This window comes from Acanthochromis polyacanthus, chromosome 6 (assembly GCF_021347895.1).
Source record: "Acanthochromis polyacanthus isolate Apoly-LR-REF ecotype Palm Island chromosome 6, KAUST_Apoly_ChrSc, whole genome shotgun sequence".
Lineage (NCBI taxonomy): Eukaryota > Metazoa > Chordata > Actinopteri > Pomacentridae > Acanthochromis > Acanthochromis polyacanthus.
In genome coordinates this window covers 8,754,773-8,774,680 of record NC_067118.1, presented here as the reverse complement: position 1 = coordinate 8,774,680, position 19,908 = coordinate 8,754,773, and the positions used below count along the sequence as shown (strand labels likewise).

The window sequence follows — 19,908 nt, the reverse complement described above, 5'->3', positions numbered from 1 at the left end:
TTCTGAGTGATGAACCAAAGATTTCAAGTTTGATTCATCAGTCCATAATACCTTCTTCCATTCTTCAGTAGTCCATTGGTGGTATTTCATGGTCCAGGCAAGCCTCTTTATCTTATTCTGACGTCTTACTGCAGCTTGACCTGTCAAACCTGCAAATCAAAGTCTTCTCTTCGCAGTTGAAACTGAGATTTACTGCAACACACATACCAATGCACATTATTAGTATTTACTGTGTGCTCTTTCAATTAGACACCCATCAAAGAGTTATTTTCTTGGGCATCAACCATTGATTTTGATGTTATACAATGTTCTTTGTGTTTTGGGATCCGTTCCCCTACCTAACAGAGGACAAAAATCCTGAGTGATGAACCAAAGATTTCAAATTTTGATTCATCAGCCCATAATACCTTCTTCCAGTCTTCAGTAGTCCATTGGTGGTATTTCATGGTCCAGGCAAGCCTCTTTATCTTATTCTGACATCTCCACAATGCCTTTCTTGCTGCAGTTGGACCTGACAATCCTGCAATTCCAAGTCTCCTCTTCACAGCTGAAACTGAGACTTCTTACTACGACCACTATGAAGGTGTGCTTGAAGCTGTTGACCCTCACAAACTAGTCTTCTGAATGTGTAGTCAGTTTGGGTCTTTCAGACCTCTTCCTGTCAGTTTCCTCTGGTTTCCGAGCGCCCTTTGATGGTAAGAAAACTGAACTCACTGACACCTTGACTTTCTTTGTAATTTCTCTGTAAGAAAGACCTACATTTTTAAGTGTCATGATAGTCTGTTCTCTTCTATTGTAAGTTGCCTTTTTCTCTCCATTTTTAAAGCAACACACTACTTTCTGCAGTACATTACTGTTCAAATAATGCTCTGGAGGGTATGGAGCCACAGTGTGTTCCATCATTACTTTTATGCAGACAGAGGGGGTTGGAAGTAGGCTAATCAAGAAAAACTGGGACTCCTGCAGGATTTGGTAGCACCAACTTTCAAGGCTTGATCAACCTCCATTGCTGCAGAACAGCTTTAAGTTGTTAACCCATTTGTTGTTCCCTGAAAAAAAGCCCTTTTGTGTAATTCTGAAATGTACATTATTTTTCAGTTTTAGGTAACCTTACCTTTTGTTTTTGAACCTCTGGCAGTTCATCACTTACCTTTGTACCATTTCAGGCTATTCATTGGAAAACTGGGGCGTTCTAAAACTTTTGACCACTAGTGTATAGTTTATATTATAATATATTGCTATATTCTATCTTTTTTATTACATATATAAAAAAAACAGCAAAAACAATGGCACGTTGAGCTCTTTTATTTTTCCTACTTTAAGTACATCTTTGCTCAGAACATTTATATATTTTCAGTTAAATTAAGAATTCAAATGCAGAGCTTATTTTCATATATATATATATATATATATATATATATATATATATATATATATATATACACACACACACACATATTGATCCCGAACAGTATTCTTGTGGCAGATATTGAAAAAAAGTTACATTAAATGAAATTATTATTATAAACATATCACAATGTTGTGACTAAATATACACATTGCTCGAGGAAAGAACAGTTTTTCAAAATAAAATCTATGTGTTGTGAACCGGTGACACTCCCCGTTCAGGTGTGGCCTCAGCTCCGGAAGGTCGAGCTCTTCCTCCGATTCTCTGCCGCCTTTAAGAGCCGCAGCAGCAGCCATCGGGTGTCGGTGTGGGTCGGGCCGCGGAGCTGAGGGGAAACCGGCCGGAGGAGGTGAGTGGACGCTTTCGGCGAAATACCGGCAGTTACGGGCTGTTTCTCGGTACACAGTTGACTTTTATCGCCGCGTTTAGGGAAGTTTTCATTCTGCCGGTTGGTACCGGTTCTAACGGTGAAGTCTGAGTTCGTTTTGCGGCTGAAGCGACGTCTGAGCTGGGCTGCAGGCGGACCGTTCCCCGGTGAACCAACGGTCCGGTAATAATAATAACTTTCACGCTCGCTGTGTGTGTGTGTATATGTGTAACGGCCGCTTTTCTCTTCGAACTGTTATTTCGAAACGCCTCAAACACACCTGTAAACTGGCGGTTGTGTGGTTTTATTGTTGATTTTCCAGAAGTCGGAGGACAAACTAATTATAGATGAGCAGCTCGGAGCTATAATTAGGGTCCCGAGATGGAGACTCGATATTCTACTTAACAGAACAAAAGGGCCTCGGTGCTGAAGGTTCACCCTCTACCTGTTGTCTGCTCAACACCGAGGTAAATAAATAAAAAATAAAACATCCAGTTATACTGCGTTTGACCACAGGCGACATGAAATCAGGTCCAGCAGGAACCACCACCAAATGTTGACACAGTTATTCTATGATTAGATTTGTTGCTACTGCACTGAGGACCAACAAAAAGCAGTGACAGTACAGTGCAATGTGAAATAATCAAGTGGAACAGCTTTAAAAGCAGTACGAATATCCTAAAGTATATATAGTATGAGCAGTATAAGATACAGTGACATGAAAAAGTATTTGCCCCCTTCTCAAATTCTTATTGTTTTACTGTTTCCAGTCTACTGAAATGTTTAAGATCATCAAACAAACGTAAATATTTCGCAAAGTAAACACAAAATGCAGTTTTTAAATGATGAGTTCATGTTTTAAAGGGGAAAAAAAGCTATTTAAACCTGCCTGGCCCTGTGGGAAAAAGTAATTGCCCCCTAACCCCAGTAACTGGTTGGGCCACCCTCAGCAGCAGAAACTGAAATCAAGCATTTTCTAAAACTGGCAAAGAGTCTTTCACATCTCTGTGGAGATATTTTGGACTACTCTTGTTTGGAGAATTGTTTTAATTCAGCAACACTGGAGGGTTTTCCAGCATGAACGGCCTTTTTAAGGTCCAGCCACAGTCAGGTCTGGATTTTGACTCGGTCACTCCAAAACCTTCATTCAGTTCTTTTTTTAAAGCCATTCAGAAGTAGACTTGCTGGTGTGTTTTGGGTTGTTGTCCTGCTGCAGAACCCAAGTGAGGTTCAGCTTGAGGTCTGAAACTGATGGCGGAACATTCAGAATTCATGGTGCCATCAATCACAGCCAGTCGTCCAGGTCCTGAAGCAGCAAAGCAACCCAACACCATCACACTACTATCTATCTATCTATCTATCTATCTATCTATCTATCTATCTATCTATCTATCTATCTATCTATCTATCTAAGTTTATTTATATAGCCCTTTACAACAGCCCAAAGGGTGACCAAAGTGCTTCACTGTAAAGAACAAGAAAATAAATTCTAAACATTACAGTAACTTAAAGCAGGACAAACAATCACACTCACACCTACGGGCAAATTTAGAAGAATCAATTATCAGTTCACCTCAACATATTTTTGGACCATGTTTGACTGTTGCCATGATGTTCTTCTAAAATGCTGTGTTACTTTTATGTCAGATGTAACCAGACACACACACCTTCCAAAAAGTTCAGTTTTAATCCCATCAGTCCATAGAATATTCTCCCAAAAGTCTTAAGGATCATTCAGATGTTTGTTTGTAAAAGTAAGACGAGCCTTTATGTTTTTTTTAGTCAGCAAGGATTTGGCCTTGGAAGCCATTTTCGTCCAGTCTCTTCCTTGTTGTTGAGTCATGAACACTGACCTTAACTGAGGCTAGGGATGCCTGCAGTTCTTCAGATGTTGTCCTGGGTTGCTTTGAGGCCTCCTGGATGAGTCATCGCTGTGTCTTGGGGTCATTTTGGTATGAAGGTTACTCATTCGTCCATGTTTTCTCCATTTGTGGATAATGGCTCTCACTGTGGTTTGCTGGAGTGCTAAAGCTTTCGAAATGGCTTTAACCCTTTCCAGACCAATAGTTGTCAATTGCTGTATTTCTCATCTGTTCTTGAATTTCTTTGGATCGTGGTATTTTGTTGCAGCTTCTTGAGAACAGATCTTTAGGTAATCAGGCTAGGGTGTGGTCAGTGAAATTGAACTTGCTTTCTTAAAATGTGATTAACAGTTAATTCATGATTTATCAAGGGGGGCAATTACTTGTCCACACAGATCCAGGTAGGTCTGGATAGCCTGTTTCCCTTAAAACACTAAATCATCATTTAAAAACTGCATTTTGTGTTTATTTAGGTTATCTTTGTCATTTATATTAGTTTGATGGTCTTAAACATTTAAGTGGGGAAATATTTTAATAAATAAGAATTCGAGAAGGGGGCAAATACTTCTTCACAGCACTGTATATGATGTATAAATGATCTATGTGTAGTATGGTAAATAGAATGAGCAGCAGGTAATATACGAGATAAATAATGATATAAAGATAGAAATACGTCATCTAAATATATCACGTGTCGTAATTCTAATCATAATTTAATGGGAGTTGTAGGGTAATAGTTAATAACCTCTCTGAAATTCAAGGAACTTTGGTTCACCGGATTCTCGTTTAATAAAACCCCTTCAATTATTCACCTATCTGCCGGTCTCTCTTTGTCTGCGCCTGGGATCTCCAGAGCCCCCCGTAGCAACTGTAGTCTCAAAAAGAACTCAAACATAGATTATGTGCAATATAGCAAAGTAAAAATGTATAAATCATAGAAAGAGGGGAAAAAATGTATTTCTTTCATTATTTATTTGACAAAAATTTTTAAAAAACCTGAATCATCATGTACAGTGAGAGGTCCCACGTATTACCAACACTAAAAAAATGGTACATACAGTAGTGTTTCACTACTTCCATTTTGAATTTGTTTCCATATTCCTGCCTGCTTTATGTAAACACTGCCTGCAATTCAACCTAAGTAAGCTAAAAAAAGATCCCTGAATTTTGTCATATCATTGTTCATCGCAGTCAAATCACTAATGGCTTCCCATTTGTGCTGAGAAACACCAAATTTTTGTGTGTTTACAGAATCTTATTAGATCAAATGGTTTATTTTTGGTGATTATTTTTTACATGAGCCATGAGGAATATAGCGATTTTAATTAAATATTGTCATTTTAATCTTAAATTTGGCTGCTAAACAAACAGCATGTCACAGATGAGTAGTTCAGGGACTGTCAGAAAGCTGAAAACATGATTATTCTTTGTATGTTTACGGTTTGGTGATCAGATAAACTGTGAATTTTTTTTGAAAGTCAATCTGCTTCGTGTAAACACTGCCTGCAGTTCAGTTGAAAAATCCCTGAATTTTTGTCACATTTCTTTTCGTCACATCTGAATGGCTTCAGGCTTAAGCTAAGGCGCTCAGAATCTTTTTTATTTTACAGAATCATGTCAGCAGAAACACTTTATTTTTGGCCATTTTTTAAGTGATTTTGATGAAATGCCACAAATTCATGTTTAGATTTGGTTAATTTTCTTGACAGAACTTCACGTCACACATGATTAGTTTAATGACCACTGGATAGTAGGACTGGACCCGAATATCCGAATATTCGGTCGTAACGGTGGTATCTGAATATTCAACCCGTCCCTCCGCTCCGTCAGACGATGTCGCGCGAACAGTATCCCTGTCGCCTGATGTTTCCTCCCTTGCGGCGTTGCTATAGGAACCAATCCTAATAGTCCCCTCTCCTTTCACTGCAATTATAAGCTCTGCAACTCCATGGAAACAGCAACATTAACAACCAACCAACAAAACCAAAAGTTGAATTATTTATTATGTATTATACAAAAAAAAGAAAAAATACAATGAACATGTACAACATTCTTTCAAGTGTCCACAGTTGTTGCCAGTCCTGGGAAAATAATGTTGACTCTACCTAGAATAAATATTTAACTGTTTACATTTTTATATTGCTTCCTATTTGTTTAGCTTGCAGTTCAGCTCAGTTCAGTGGAAAATTACCTAATTTTTTGCGTCACAGCTGAGTCACTAATGGCTTCATGTTGCACCGAGGAGTGCAGAATTTATTTGTTTTACAGATTCTGATTAAAGTAAGTAAAGTGAAATTTATTTGTTAATTTAAGTGCTTTATGACAGCAATAAAACAGAAATAAAAACAAAAATAATGTTACTATGATAAAATTAGTGCAAATGGTTTATTTTTGGTGAAGACACATAGAATAAAGTGACTTTGTGAAAGAAATATCATGATTTTTAGTTTAGATTTTGATAATTTTCCCAAAGAAACGCCACCTCATACATGATTAGTTCAATAACCATTGGAAAGTTGAAACTCTGACAACTTTTTCTGTTCTTAAAGTTTGTGGCTCTAAACAATAGTGTAATTCTGGGGGTTCCTTTTTGATGAAATTGAGTCAAAATCTGATTTGACAAAGATTAGCTTTATCTTCTAGCAGACAGACAGGTGAGTTATGTGTTAAAGGCTCAGAATATCACAGGGTTGTATTAAATGTCACCATCTACACCAGGGTTGTCAAACATACGGCCTGTGGGCCAAACCTGCTGACCAGAGAGTCCAATCTGGCCCGTGGGAAAAATTTACAAAATGTAAAAAAACTACAGAAAACATGAACTGCAAATTGTGAATTTGTAAATTTGAAATAGTTTCTAGATCTTCGCAAGTTGTTTTTTGATGATAAAGTAAAATACTAGATTGTTCAGTTCCAGATACCATTTAGTCCGAAAGCATTTAGTCCAGAGACTAAATGCTGTGTGCTTTTGTAAATAAACTGTGATCTGTAAATTATGTGTAAATTTTAAACTGAGGCATAATATTCTTTAAAGTGTTGAGAAAACTAAAGAAAATCTTGAAAAAGTTGAAAGAATTGACAAAAATTACTTTAAATGTTTCCAAAGTGGCTCTCTAAATTCAGTAAAATATAGTATTAGTGTTTAAGTTAGGACATTCTTCTCTGTTAATCAGTTTGTTTATTCAGTTCTTCTCTGTTGTCTTAATATTTTACTGTTTTATCACTTTTATCGTCCACTAAGGTCCAGATCTTAAAGCTTTATTATTGTTTTCCAGACTCTGTTTCAGGTTCATCTGTGGCTGCCTGCTTAGCCGCTAGCTGTTAGCATAGAATTAGGCACAATATTGTTGTAACTGTTGGAAATTTCAGGTTCTTCATAATGTTTTGTACTATCTGCCCCTGTATCCTCTCTTTTGTTATTTGCTGCGACTTAAACATTTCTTGTACATTGTTTTTGTAAAGATTTCTGTTTACATCTTTTACTCCAATATTAAGTTATTTTTTATTACTCCGCCAAGGAACGCGGCGAAATTATGTAACAATGGGTGTTGATTTGTCCGTCTGTCTGTCTGTTAGCAACATTACTCAAAAACAGACGAACAGATTTGGATGAATTTTCAAGGAAGGTCAGAAATGAAACAAGGGCCAATTGATTAGACTTTAGCAGTGATGCAGCTTATAGTCTGGATCCACAGATTTGCTAAAGATTTCTGTATCAGTGAGAGATAGCAGCATGGCGTCACTGTAACCATGACAACAAGTGAACACTACGTCAGCTGCCTGCTGATGATCCCATGATTGTGATCCTACTACAAATCCACCGCTGTGGACTTATCAGGACTTATCTGTCAGAAATGATACAAGGAACAATTGGTTAAATTGTGGGGGTGTTTCTGAGTCCCATCAATTCGTGCCGCCTGCTACAAATTTAGGTCACGTGATTCGGTATCCATACATAACGTACACATGCATAACACATACATAAGACACACCTGTGCTCAATGTAAGGTCATTTTTTATTAAAGATTTCATCCATCGGAAATGATACGACTGAGCAGCCTTGGCGGAGGCTGCGCTCTCTGAGTGCCTTTCTTGTTCTCATTTTATTTTCTTAACTTATTTATCTTGTACGTTTCAAAGCTATCTTATCTTCTAAAGACACTTACTGAAACATGAACATTTTCAGAATGCACTTTTTTTTCCTGTGCAAAACACAGGGAAAAATCTGGAGTTTGGGGGGTGGGGGGGGGGGTGTTCGGTTATTCTGCTTTGATTATACTGCTTTAGCCCTCTTGAGATCAACTTGGACTACATGTGGCCCCTGGACTAAGATGAGTTTGACACCCTGCTCTACACCGTGGGTTTAGACGTGTGTAAACTGAACTTTAAGCAGCAGAAAATTGTTCATTCCATGGTTTTCACAACAAACAGGCCCATCTAAGCTGCATAGGAGCCTCCTGAAACATTCATTAACTGTTAGTTGAATTATTTACAGTTGCACTGACTGAGTTACGCGGCAGCATAATGAACGGAGTATCGTGTTTGTTTGTGTGCGTTTGTGTGTACATTGGACTGTGACAGGAAATGCGACTGCTTTTAAAGAAGAAGAGCGTCGTTCTGGCAGTGCTGCTCCTTGTCGGGGGATTGTACTTCATCAACCACTCCAACTTCCTCATGCCTGTGAGAACAAACACAACACACACACATACACACACACATAGGCTTAACTTCACGCTTACAAAATGCAACATTTCATTTCCACGGCTTAGAGGAAAGGAAGCACACATCCAATTCAGATATACGTGAGAGTGGGACCTGCACGAAACAGCATCAGCTCTAACTGTACCTGCAAACTTCAAAGGCTGCACTTTGTTTTCTTGCTCTTCACAGTGTGTGACGATAACAAGTCTGCTTTCATATTCACATTATTGTATCGTCTAATAATAAGCGTGTGTGTTTGTTTTAAAGGGCCTGTCAAGGTCACCTGAGGCACATCCAAGTGAGCTGAGCTGGCAAGGAGAGCTGCTGGTTAGTAAGGAGTCGTGGGTCGACCGGGGACAGTACCTGCCTTTAAATGTGTCCTATCAGCTGCTCGCTGGAGCGCCGGCAACTCAACAGAGTGAGTCTTGCATTTTATACAAAGATCTGGAATCACAAAGCAATCTACAGGAGCAGGAACAACACTTCTGAGTGTCATCCATCCATCCATCCATTCTCTACGTATACACTGCTTTATCCTCACTCGGGTTGCGGGGGGTTGCTGGAGCCTTTCCCAGCTGACTCGGGTGAAGGCAGGGGACACCCTGGACAGGTCACCAGTCTGTCACAGGGCTACATATACAGACAAACAATCACACTCACATTCACACCTACGGACAATTTAGAGTCATCAATTAACCTCAGCATATTTTTGGACTGGGCTGCACAGTGGGCGTAGTGGTTAGCACTTTTGCCTTGCAGCAAGAAGATCCCCGGTTCAATTCCCGGCCTGGGATCTTTCTGCATGGAGTTTGCATGTTCTCCCTGTGCATGTGTGGGTTTTCTCCGGGTACTCCAGCTTCCTCCCACAGTCCATGGTGCTGTTTCCATAGAGGTGCAGGACTTTATATTACAATGAAAAGCAGCTCCTACAAACTAGCCGTTTTTCGCACTACTCTTCAAATGAACTCTATTTCACCATGCTGTATGTATTCAGACTTCCTGATAGCTTGCTTCTCTGAATACTGCCTTGAGCCACGCTACATTTGTTTTATCTGTCAGGAATGTTTTATTTTGTTGCCAATCCTTCTATTTTTCCCACGCTTGCACAATTTTTTATATCCTCCAATCTGCTTTTTGCAAACACAGCTTGAGATTTGGTTAATTTTCCCAACAGAATGGGGGGAAAAAAAGGACACACGGTTAGTTCAAGGACAGCTGGAAAGTTGAAAATTTGAGGATTTTTTTCTGCTTTTAAAGTTTCTAGCTCTCATGAACGGTGTGATTTTTTTGTGACTTAAATTTGTTTTTTAAAAGAAAACATGCAGCTGTGGGTTTCAGAGGTTTTAGCGCATTAGTAAGAATGCTCATCCAACTCATTGCACAGTACACTATGTGTGAGGGCTTTAGTATAAGTCATTCAGCCTCTTCAGAACCAGGTTTGATGCCAGATATTTCAAGTGCAGGCCTGCCAGACAAATGACTCATGACAATGTTTTGAATTTTTATGATAAATCTCATAACAGTGATAACTTTAGACTGGTTTTAAATGAGCTCAACAAAAAATAGAACCTTTTCCATTTCTGTCTCGACATGTCTCAGGGTATCTGTCTATTGGGATATCCTCGGTGCAAAGGAAGAAGGACAGCTATCTCATCTCCACCCTGCTGTCTGTTTTCTCAAAGTCGTCTTCTGCCGAGCGACGCTCCATGGTGGTGGTCGTGCTGCTGGCAGACTTCGACACCCGCTGGAGAGTCGCTACGCTGACGGAGATCAAAACCACATTTGCCTTGGAGCTGGAACAAGGCCAGCTCGTGGTCATCCATGTTCCTCAGGAGTTCTACCCTCCCATCACAGGTAAAGTGGACGTGTGATGCTCTGGTGTACAGTTCGTTCCATGCCATGAGCATTTTGTTTGAGACGCCTCTCCGCTTCCCCCGCAGGTCTAAAGAGGAATTACAACGACGCTCCTGATCGGGTAACCTTTCGCTCCAAGCAAAACCTGGACTACGCCTTCTTGATCCACTACTGCGCAGGGCTCGGACAGTTTTACCTGCAGCTGGAGGACGACATCGCCTGTGCAAAAAACTTCCTCAGCAGCATGAAAAGCCGCATAGAGGAGCAGAACACGAAAAAGATCACCTGGGCCACGTTGGAATTCTCGTCCCTCGGCTACATCGGGAAGCTCTACAAGTCGGCCCACCTGCCTCTCCTGGCCCGTTTCCTTTTTCTCTTCTACCAGGAGATGCCCTGCGACTGGTTATTGACTCACTTCAAACTGGTGATGACCCAAAAAGAGACAATCCTCTTTAAACCGTCGCTGTTCCAACACATGGGGACTTTCTCCTCGTACAAAGGGCGTCACAACAAGCTAAAGGACAAGGACTTTGAGGATGGTTTCTACACCAATCCTTTAGCTGAAGTTTACTCCGACATGTCCACCTACCAGAAGAACTACCCCAACCTGGCCTGGGACGCTGGGGAAGGATACTTCTGGGGATATGCTCCACAAAAAGGAAATCACTTGACAGTAGTGTTCAAGGAACCTGCAGTGGTGACGTGGATTTTGGTAGAAACGGGGTCAGGATTGAAAGACCTGCTGCGTTCGGCTCAGGTGGATCTCGGCCACGACGTCGTCACTGCAAATAAGGACAAGACCTGTAAAGAGTTCCAGAAAGTGGGAGTGATCGAAAAAGGGAAGTTTGAGATGGAGGAGGTAGACAAAAAGTACAGTTCTGCCTCCTCATGTCTGAGGATACTGGTCACGGCTGAACAGAAAGATTGGGTCGTCATTCATAAAATCAGGATCACTACGAAGCGGAGTTAAGCTCCACGCCAGAAATAAGCCTTCATTTTTCTTCCTGCCAGATTAATAATTAAGTATTGATTGGCTGGGCCTTGTATGCAAACTGACAATGTGACTTTTGTGCCTTATTGAACTGTTTCTTTAATCAAACCAGTGCTTTATGACATCGTGACGCTGCTGTAAGAAAATGTTTGACTAAACTCTGTGATGATGTGATACTTCTTCGACGTAATGCAGAAATTTGCAGTAAGTCAGCCATAAACCAAAACCTGCCAGGATAACCCTCTGAACCCCCCAAACCCGCTAGTTGTTGTTGTCTTTCTTTAGAAATGCCAAAATGACACCATTTATCAGAGCCATACTCTAGTAGAACAACTTATCTGAGGCGTTCTGTTTTTAAAATTAACCAATCTAAACTTACATTTGTGATTTTTCATCAAAATCACTTTATTTGATGCATCTCATTTAAAAGATGACCAAAAATAAATTGTTTGCACTGACCAGATTCTGTAAAAAAAAGAAAAATTCTGCGTTCCTTGGCTTAACTGTGAAACTATTAGTGATTCAGGTGTGATCAACAGACACATGACAAAAATTCAACTGCAGATTGTGTTTACACAAAGCAGGTTGTCTTCTTTTCTTTAAATTGCAAAAAAATACAACATTTATTAGCAACAAACTGTAAATATGGAAAGAATTGTCTCATCTGTGACATGCTGTTTGTTTAGGAGCCAAATCTACGCATAAAATTGTAATATTTCATCAAAATAATTGTATTCCTCATGTCTCACTTAAAAAAAATCCACCAGTCAGGATCTGTAAAAAAAAAAAAAAAAAAAAAAAATGTGGTGTTCCTTGGTCCAAATGGGAAGCCATTTGTGATTTGGCTGCGACCAACAGTCATGTGGGGAAAAAAATCTGGTTCATTTCAGCTGAAATCGGTTGAACTGCAGGCAGTGTTTACACAAAGCAGATTGTCCTTTCTTTAAAAAAAAAAACTCCAAAAATACACCATTACACCATTTATCAGAGCAGCAAACTGAAATATAGAAAGAATCATCATATTTTCAGCTTTCTGACAGCCCCTGAACTACTCATCTGTGGCATGCTGTTTGTTTAGGAACCAAATCTACGCAAAAAATTGTAATATTTCATCAAAAATAATTAAATTCCTCATGTCTCACTTGAAAAATCCACCAAAAAATAACCATTTACTCTAATAGTATTCTCTAAAAAACTAAAAAAATAGGTGTCTCTTGGCCCATTAGTGATTTGACTACATCCAACACTCATGTGACAAGAATTCTGGGTCATATCAGCTGAAATCGGTTGAACTGCAGGCAGTGTTTACACAGAGAAGGCACGAGTTTGGAAACAAGTTCAACATGTAAGTCGTACAATATCTACAGCATGTAGAGTCTCCATTTTTTTCCAGTATAGGTAAAACCTGGGAGCACTTTGAAACATGTACATTACCAGTTTAAGCTCGTTTGTTTTGTCTTTTTTTATGATTTGTGGCATTATAGCTGTGTCATACAGCACAGAAGATGTTTTGAGTTGTTTTTGATTCTAGCCATGTTTGTGCTGTTTTCATACAGGCACAGGACTTTGTATTCCAGTTAAAGTATGTCCACAGTGAGTAAAAATGTGGGGTTCAAAGGGTTAAGACACTGGAGGCGGTTATTTTTGCTTGCTGCCTTTAAATGTTGTTGTATATTACACATGTGGCCCTTCATGCTGCAAAACATTGCTGCCGTCCCAAAGTCTGAGAAACCACCGACTAACAAATGTGCCTACTAACCGCCTGCTTGTGCGTCCTCGTGGAGAGAACAATACCTTTTATTCTTTTCGGTGATGCTGGAACTCATTATGCTGGTCAGCTGGCAGAACAGTAAGACATTCTGGACTCTAGTGACAGCTGACAACACGAGGAAAACGTGTATAAAAGAGAGATATTTTGAGGAAAGCTTTGTATATTTATTTGATTATACACTGATGTGCTGGAAAGCTGCTTCTGTACAATCACTGAGAGACGACACTTTATTTTTACAGCTGTTTTTGTGATGTATGAAGGATTTGATTACATTCACTGGTCTCTGCTCAGAGGATGCTGGTGTTGGCCGGCTGCTTCCTCGGCAGGCCTCTGAGCTGGCTGGTCTTCGGTCGCATTGCTCCGGCTGGCAGCTCTCTGGGCGACAGTGACGAGGCGGTTTTGGGACGTCGGTCAGGCCTCGGCTGCTGAGGACGGAGCTGCGGCTTCCTGCTGTATATCCCCGCTGGTCTGAAATGAGTGAAAATAGATGATGAAGCCACTCAGCAGACCTGAACCTTCTTCCTCTTGCTAATGTAAAGTTGAGTTCCTAACCAGTAGCCACACTGATGCCTTTACTTCCACTTGGTTAAAGTTCTTTGTGTGGGTGGAGAGCAGTTGTTCATTCAGCTGCCATAACAATCAGCTGCTCGTCTTCTAACGAGGAACAAACCAAGTGTGATCACCTCAGACCAGCGCTAGCCTCCCTCCACCGGCTGAATGTATGTTTGGCTTTATGATTTTGTTGTGTTTTTATGTTTTTAACTTCAGCTTTTATTGTGCTACAACTTTTTATTGTTTTATGTTTTACTATTTTTCAGATTTAGATTCGTATGCCTGTGCTAAAGTCTTATCTAATGTGCCAAGACCGGTAGCTTCTGGTGGCTAATGTTAACCAGGGAACTTGAACAATACTTTGTCTGGCTATTCTACTGTTATTATTTGACTTTATGATGGTCTGTGACAAAATTCAAAGATTTCCCTGTAAAGTCTCTAAAAATAAACAGGCTTCAAATCCTTGTTTCATTATGAAATATTTAAAAACTCATCTTTTGCTACAGCTTCATTAGGAACTAGAAAAGCACTCAGAGAGCTCAGCACTTTGCCAAGGCTGCTCATTCATTATGTGATTTTTGACAAATGAAATCTTCAATAAAAATGACCTTGCGGTGAGCTCAGGCATGTGTTATGCATATGTACGTTCTGTATGGATACCGAGTCACATGGTCTAAATATGTAGCGAAAAAAATCCTTGTATAAAACCTGTGTGTGAGTCAGTAAAGCTCTGCAATGTTCACACTAAAGCCTGGAACACATTTTAGGAATAAGTTCAAGAAAGTCAAGAAGGTAACAAAAAAGTTACATAGTGACAAGACAAATGACAAAAACAAGACAAAAAATTACACCAACGAGACAAAAAATTGACAAAAGCGAGAACAAATCAACAGAAAAATCCGACACAAGTGTCACAAAAAATACACAAAATGACAAAAACAATGCTCCAAACAACAAAGCGAAACACAAAATGACAAAAATAAGACTAAAGCAAGACAAAAACATGAGACACACGACAAGTCAGACACAAAATGACAAAAACCAACAAAAACAAGACAAAATATTACAAAACTGAGACACAAAATGACAAAAGAACAATGATCAATCTGGTGCTTCACTTCATGATCAAAATAATTTGTCATGGTCTAGAAATAATTTTTTAAGTTATAGTTTTACAATTTTTTTGATATTTGTCTTGCTTGTTTTTTGTCTTTTTTTTGTAATTTTGTGTTTGTTCGTTTTGTGTATCATTTGTGTCGTTTTGTGTTTTTATGTCTCACTTGTGTTGTTTGTCTTTTTTTTGTCATTTCGCTTTTGTCATTTTTGGTCTCGTTTGTGTCATTTTTTTTATCTCGTTTTTGTCATTTGTCCATTTTGTTGTTGCTTTGTAACTTTTTGTCAAATTTTTTGTCTATGTTTTGTTTCATGTCTCTGTAATATCTCTAATTTTTACTTGTTACAAAGTCGTCCCATAGGCCAGACCAGACCCTCTGCTGGGCCGGTTTTGGCCCACGGACCACATGTTTGACTCCCCTGCTTTAAAACACAAGAGCAGTTTTTATAGATGTAGTCATCTCGGTGTGAAAAACACCAGCAGGTTTAGCTTCATCCTTGGCACAGTGTTCATATTCTAAGCTACTGCAGCCACCAGAGAATCATAAATGCTGTCAAAGTGTGCAGCAGTAGCAGCACATGTAAATAACTGTCAAAAAATTAATAGACCTAATCAGTAGTGCGTGTTACACAGCAGTATTTGTATCTTAAATTTGCCAGCTCACATTAATCACCACAAGCCACTGATTAGACTATAAGTCCTTTTTTAAAACCATGTCAGGGTGTCTGCTTATCAATGTGAATTTTCATTTGTAAGAAGAAAAATGTTACACAAGTTCATAAATTTAAACACGATACTCAACAACATATTTATACAGTCCCATAATGAAAGATACATGCAAATTGTTTTAGTTTTTGGCCAAATCAAAGTAGATGAATGTTACTGATTGCATATTTTATGAGATAAATACCAAAACACTAATCTATTTTCTAATCTGTGCTTGATAAATCGATTAATCTTTCAATCGGAGGAAGCCCTCCAAACATGGAAACAACATGTGGGAGCCGTCGTCCAGTGAGGAAGATCACAGTGGCTCAGAAGACAGCATGAGTGACTTCTACCCTCTTTCTATATTCGGTTTTAAAAGTCCAGCAGAAGAAAGTATGGAGGGTGAAAAGGATGGGGAGGAAGATGATTTCCAAACAGATGAGGAAGAGGAGGAAATGGAGGTGGAGAAGCAGGTGGTGCAGAAACGCAAAAAGGTTTAACGTGGTGTTTTCAGATGAAATTCTGAAAGAACAATTGGATATCAGGGCACCAGAAAAAAGAAAAAGCTTGAAACAGAAAACACATGCAGACCGCATTAGATTAGATCCAGATCTGAAGCCACTATAAAGTCTGGTGGCCAAAACTAAACTAGATCATCATCATCAACATCATTGCAAAATCCTTCTCAGGATGTGAAGTAACAAGAAGATCCTTCTTTACAGTGACATTTGCAAGTCTTTACTGGGAACATTGTGGTTGTTACACAAGAACTCTGATGATTCAGTCACACCCAGAACAGCACAGGCTTCTAAAACAGAGCTTGTGAAAACATAAAGAAGGGCAGGGAAGCTTTCTGTGTACCTTCATGAAAAACAGCTACAAACTTTAATCTTCAAAAGTTTGGGGTTAACCAGACATTTTCATGTTTTCCATGAAAACTCACACTTTTATTCATGTGCTAACATAATTGCAAAAGGGTTTTCTAATCATCAATCAGCCTTTCAACACCATTAGCTAACACAATGTAGCATTAGAACACAGGAGTGATGGTTGCTGGAAATGTTCCTCTGTACCCCTATGGAGATATTCCATTAAAAATCAGCTGTTTCCAGCTAGAATAGTCATTTACCACATTAACAATGTCTGGACTGTATTGTTGAATACTTTTATGTCATCTTCATTGAAAAATAAACAACTTTTCTTTTAAAAATAAGGACATTTCTAAGTGACCCCAAACTTTTCAGCTGTAGTGTATGTCTGTGTGACCACAGCTACCAGTCCTGGGTTCGAGTCTCAGCCTGGGATCTGTCTGTGTGGAGTTTGCATGTTCTCCTTGTGCAGCGTGGGTTTTCATCTACGGCTTCCTCCCACAGTCCGAAGACACGCTGAGGTTAATTGGTGATTCTAAATTGTCCATAGGTGTGAATGTGCTTGGTTGTCTTTCTGTGATAGACTGGCGACCTGTCCAAGCCAGCTGGGACAGACTCCAGCCCCCTGTGACCCTACAGAGTATAAAGTGGTGTATAGATATTGGATAGATCAGGGGTGTCAAACATGCAGCCCGCAGGAGGACTTTGTGAAGTGTAAAAATCACAGAGAAAACATTAACTGTTATTAGACCATGACAAGTAGTTTTGATCTTAAAGTAAAATATTAGATTGCTCATTGTTCTTTTGTCATTTGTGTCTAATTTTTGAAATATTTTGTTTTTATTTTTTATGTCCAACTTTTATCGTTTTTCTCACGCTTTTGTCACTGTGTTTCTCGTTTTTGTCATTTTGTGTTTCCTTTTTGTCTCTGTTGTGTATTTTGTCTTATTTTTGTCATTTTGTGTTTTGCTTTGTTTGTTGTTTAGTGCATCATTTGTGTCATTTTGTGTTTTTTGTCTGGCTTGTGTTGCTTTTCTATTTTTTGTTGTTGTGTTTCTTGCTTTTGTTATTTTTGGTCTCTTTTGTGTCATTTTTTGTCTTGATTTTGTCATTTGTTCATTTTGTTGTCACTTTGTAACTTTTTGTCAAGGTTTTTGTCTCCTTAGTTTTGTTTCCTGTTGTGTGTCCCATTTTTGGGCGTTTTGTGTCTCATTTTTGTAATATTTTGTGTTGCTTTTGTTGTTTTATTCCTTTATTTGTCTGACTTTCATCATTTTGATCATAAAGTAAAATACTACATCAATCACTTCCAGACACCTGTGACTAAATGTTGTGTTCCTTTGTAGACACTCTGTGATCTATAAGTTGTAATGTGTAAATGATAAACTGAGGCATAGTGTTGTTTAAAATTGAATTTATTTTCTTAACAAATTTCAGGTTGTTCATGATGTTTTGTAGAAAGATAATTCCTTAAATATGAACATTTTCAGGATATACTTTTTTGAACTAAGACAAAGGAAAAATTTGGAGTTGTGGTTATTTATAGGTTATTATTCTGTGATTTTACTGGTCATCTGAGATCAAATTGGGCTGAATGTGGCCCCTGAACTAAAATGAGTTTGATACATGGATTTGTGTGTTGTCTGACCTGCTCGCCAGCATCCTGCAGTAAATCTGTGCTTTTGCTGCCTCTGTGTGGCCGAGAACCATCACTGTTCTGTGGGTAAAATCCCCATGACTGGAGCCTGTTGATGCCCTCCACAGTGCGAGCCGTGGGGTTGAGCGGCCGCTGGAGCGGGATGCGAGCAGGTAGATCCCAGGTGCCCTTAAAGTCTGACCAGGCGCTGCCTCTCTGTGGCAAAACACGCAGCGAGTGATTCACAATGACAGAGAGGCTGCTGTTAATGAAGAGACACAGCAGAGGATTGATCTGTTCTCACCTTCACTCCAGGGAGCAGATATCCTTTGTCATCCGCTATGAAGGTGGTGTGACCGAGTCGTGCAGTGGGTCTCTGCCAGCACACACAGTCAGATAAACTCACTCATCAAATTTTCAAATGAACATGCATCTAGGCAATAAGAAACACAGCTGCTGTAATCCAACAGGACAGGACTGCTGATAAAACATCCAGTACCTCTTTGACGTGTTTAGTCTGACCCCAGTACTGCAACGTCTGCGGTCTGAAGGTGTCGTCATACTGAGGATAGAAAGTAGAAAATGTAAGCTGGGTTATGCCAAAATACAAAAGACAGCCCCTTTAAGAATTACATACACTACTGTTCAAAAGTTTGGGGTCAGTCACGGAATGTCATGTTCTCCATGAAAACTCACTCTTTTATTCACGTGCTAACATAACTCCACAAGGGTTTTCTAATCATCAATGAGCCTTTCAACACCATTAGCTAACACAATGTAGCATTAGAACACAGGAATGATGGTTGCTGGAAATGTTCCTCTGTACCCCTATGGAGATATTCCATTAGAAATCAGCTGTTTCCAGACAGAATAGTCATTACCACATTAACAATGTCTAGACTTGATTTCTGATTCATTTAATGCTATCTTCATTGAAAGAAAAATGCTTTTCTTTCGAAAATAAGGACATTTCTAAATGACCCCAAACTTTTGAATGATAGTGTACATTCATAATAATATGAATACGATGTGTAAACAAGAAATATGCATAAGTGAACAGATATTTAAAGGGTAATTAACTGAACTGGAGATGGTGCTTCACCAGAAACTGTGATCATCTCATATGAAGGTGATGGAAGTCAGCAGTGATGATGAAGGTAGAATACTACTTGTTAATGGTGATAAGCAGACCAATCACAACAGGGAGAGACTCTCTTTACAGGATCTGGAACCATCTGATTGGAGGGATCGTGTGACAAGAGGATATGGAAAGGCCTTTACACCAACAAGAGAGGGCTGACATAAGAGCGGTTCCTCTCCATCAGTTTTAAACACACTCTGTACACTGTGAATTCCATCCATTCCTGGGAATACGGCTACAGATAAACATTTTGTTAACAATAGTCCTCTGAACAGTAATGGTCCTTGATATCAAGCTACTTGGTATTTGAGAATGAACAACTTCAACTGAGAGAAGTTGTTTGTCTTCTAGCTCAAAAACGAACATGCTCAACGTTACCATAAAGTCACCTAGTTTGCCTTTTACACAGATAATGGAACACTTTGAAAGTTCATTAGCTATTATCTTACTGTATTAGATGATGCAAACATGGGAATAAACAACTGTGTCTGTGCACTCATAAAAAACACAATGGTTTACTTTGTACTGTCAAAACATTACATGAGCATGCGATTTCTTTTGATTTTCTTAGGCCAGTTAAATATTTTTTTCATGCTCTTTAAAGATTAGTACGGCCGCCATCATCTAAGAAACGCGTTGAAATGAAAACTGACTGTATCTAGAAATCAGGAGAGGAAGTTTATGTCTGAAGGACTTTACAAAAATCTCCGTGTAACTTGGAGCAGAACATAAAATAATTAAAATTTAGGGTTTTTTATTGGGTCAGACATTTAGTTTACCTGGTTTGCTGAGAAATTCGATGACATTTCTGAGACCACTGCAACTTCCGTGTCTGCTTTTGTTGGTGAGTCGTTGCATAGCAACGCGGTAACGGTGCTGCTCCGCTGCTAAGACTCATAAGAAAAAATACACACCAATAGCATAGTATAACGAC

At 39.2% G+C, this 19,908-nt stretch overlaps 2 protein-coding genes across 3 annotated transcripts; one reads left to right on the top strand and one right to left on the bottom strand.

The window, feature by feature from the left end:
- The first annotated feature begins 1,536 nt into the window (after positions 1 to 1,536).
- On the top strand, positions 1,537 to 13,985 carry LOC110970368 (alpha-1,3-mannosyl-glycoprotein 4-beta-N-acetylglucosaminyltransferase C-like). Of its 2 annotated transcripts, XM_022220631.2 has the most exons (5): positions 1,537 to 1,757; positions 8,219 to 8,317; positions 8,606 to 8,756; positions 9,938 to 10,192; positions 10,279 to 13,985. In XM_022220631.2, the coding sequence occupies exons 2-5, from the start codon at positions 8,222 to 8,224 to the stop codon at positions 11,160 to 11,162; spliced, it is 1,386 nt and encodes a 461-aa protein (XP_022076323.1). In that variant the 5' UTR covers positions 1,537 to 1,757; positions 8,219 to 8,221; the 3' UTR covers positions 11,163 to 13,985. The 2 variants fall into 2 exon arrangements, with proteins under 2 accessions (XP_022076323.1, XP_022076324.1); XM_022220632.2 differs by lacking the exon at positions 1,537 to 1,757 and having other exon boundaries at positions 7,448 to 8,317.
- Positions 13,097 to 19,849, bottom strand: cfap126 (cilia and flagella associated protein 126). Its single transcript, XM_022220633.2, has 5 exons — positions 19,754 to 19,849; positions 18,333 to 18,395; positions 18,138 to 18,209; positions 17,846 to 18,049; positions 13,097 to 13,422 (listed from the first exon to the last, which is right to left on the bottom strand). Exons 1-5 carry the CDS (start codon positions 19,778 to 19,780, stop codon positions 13,366 to 13,368), a joined length of 423 nt encoding a protein of 140 aa, XP_022076325.1. The 5' UTR covers positions 19,781 to 19,849; the 3' UTR covers positions 13,097 to 13,365.
- Between the last annotated feature and the right edge of the window lie 59 nt (positions 19,850 to 19,908).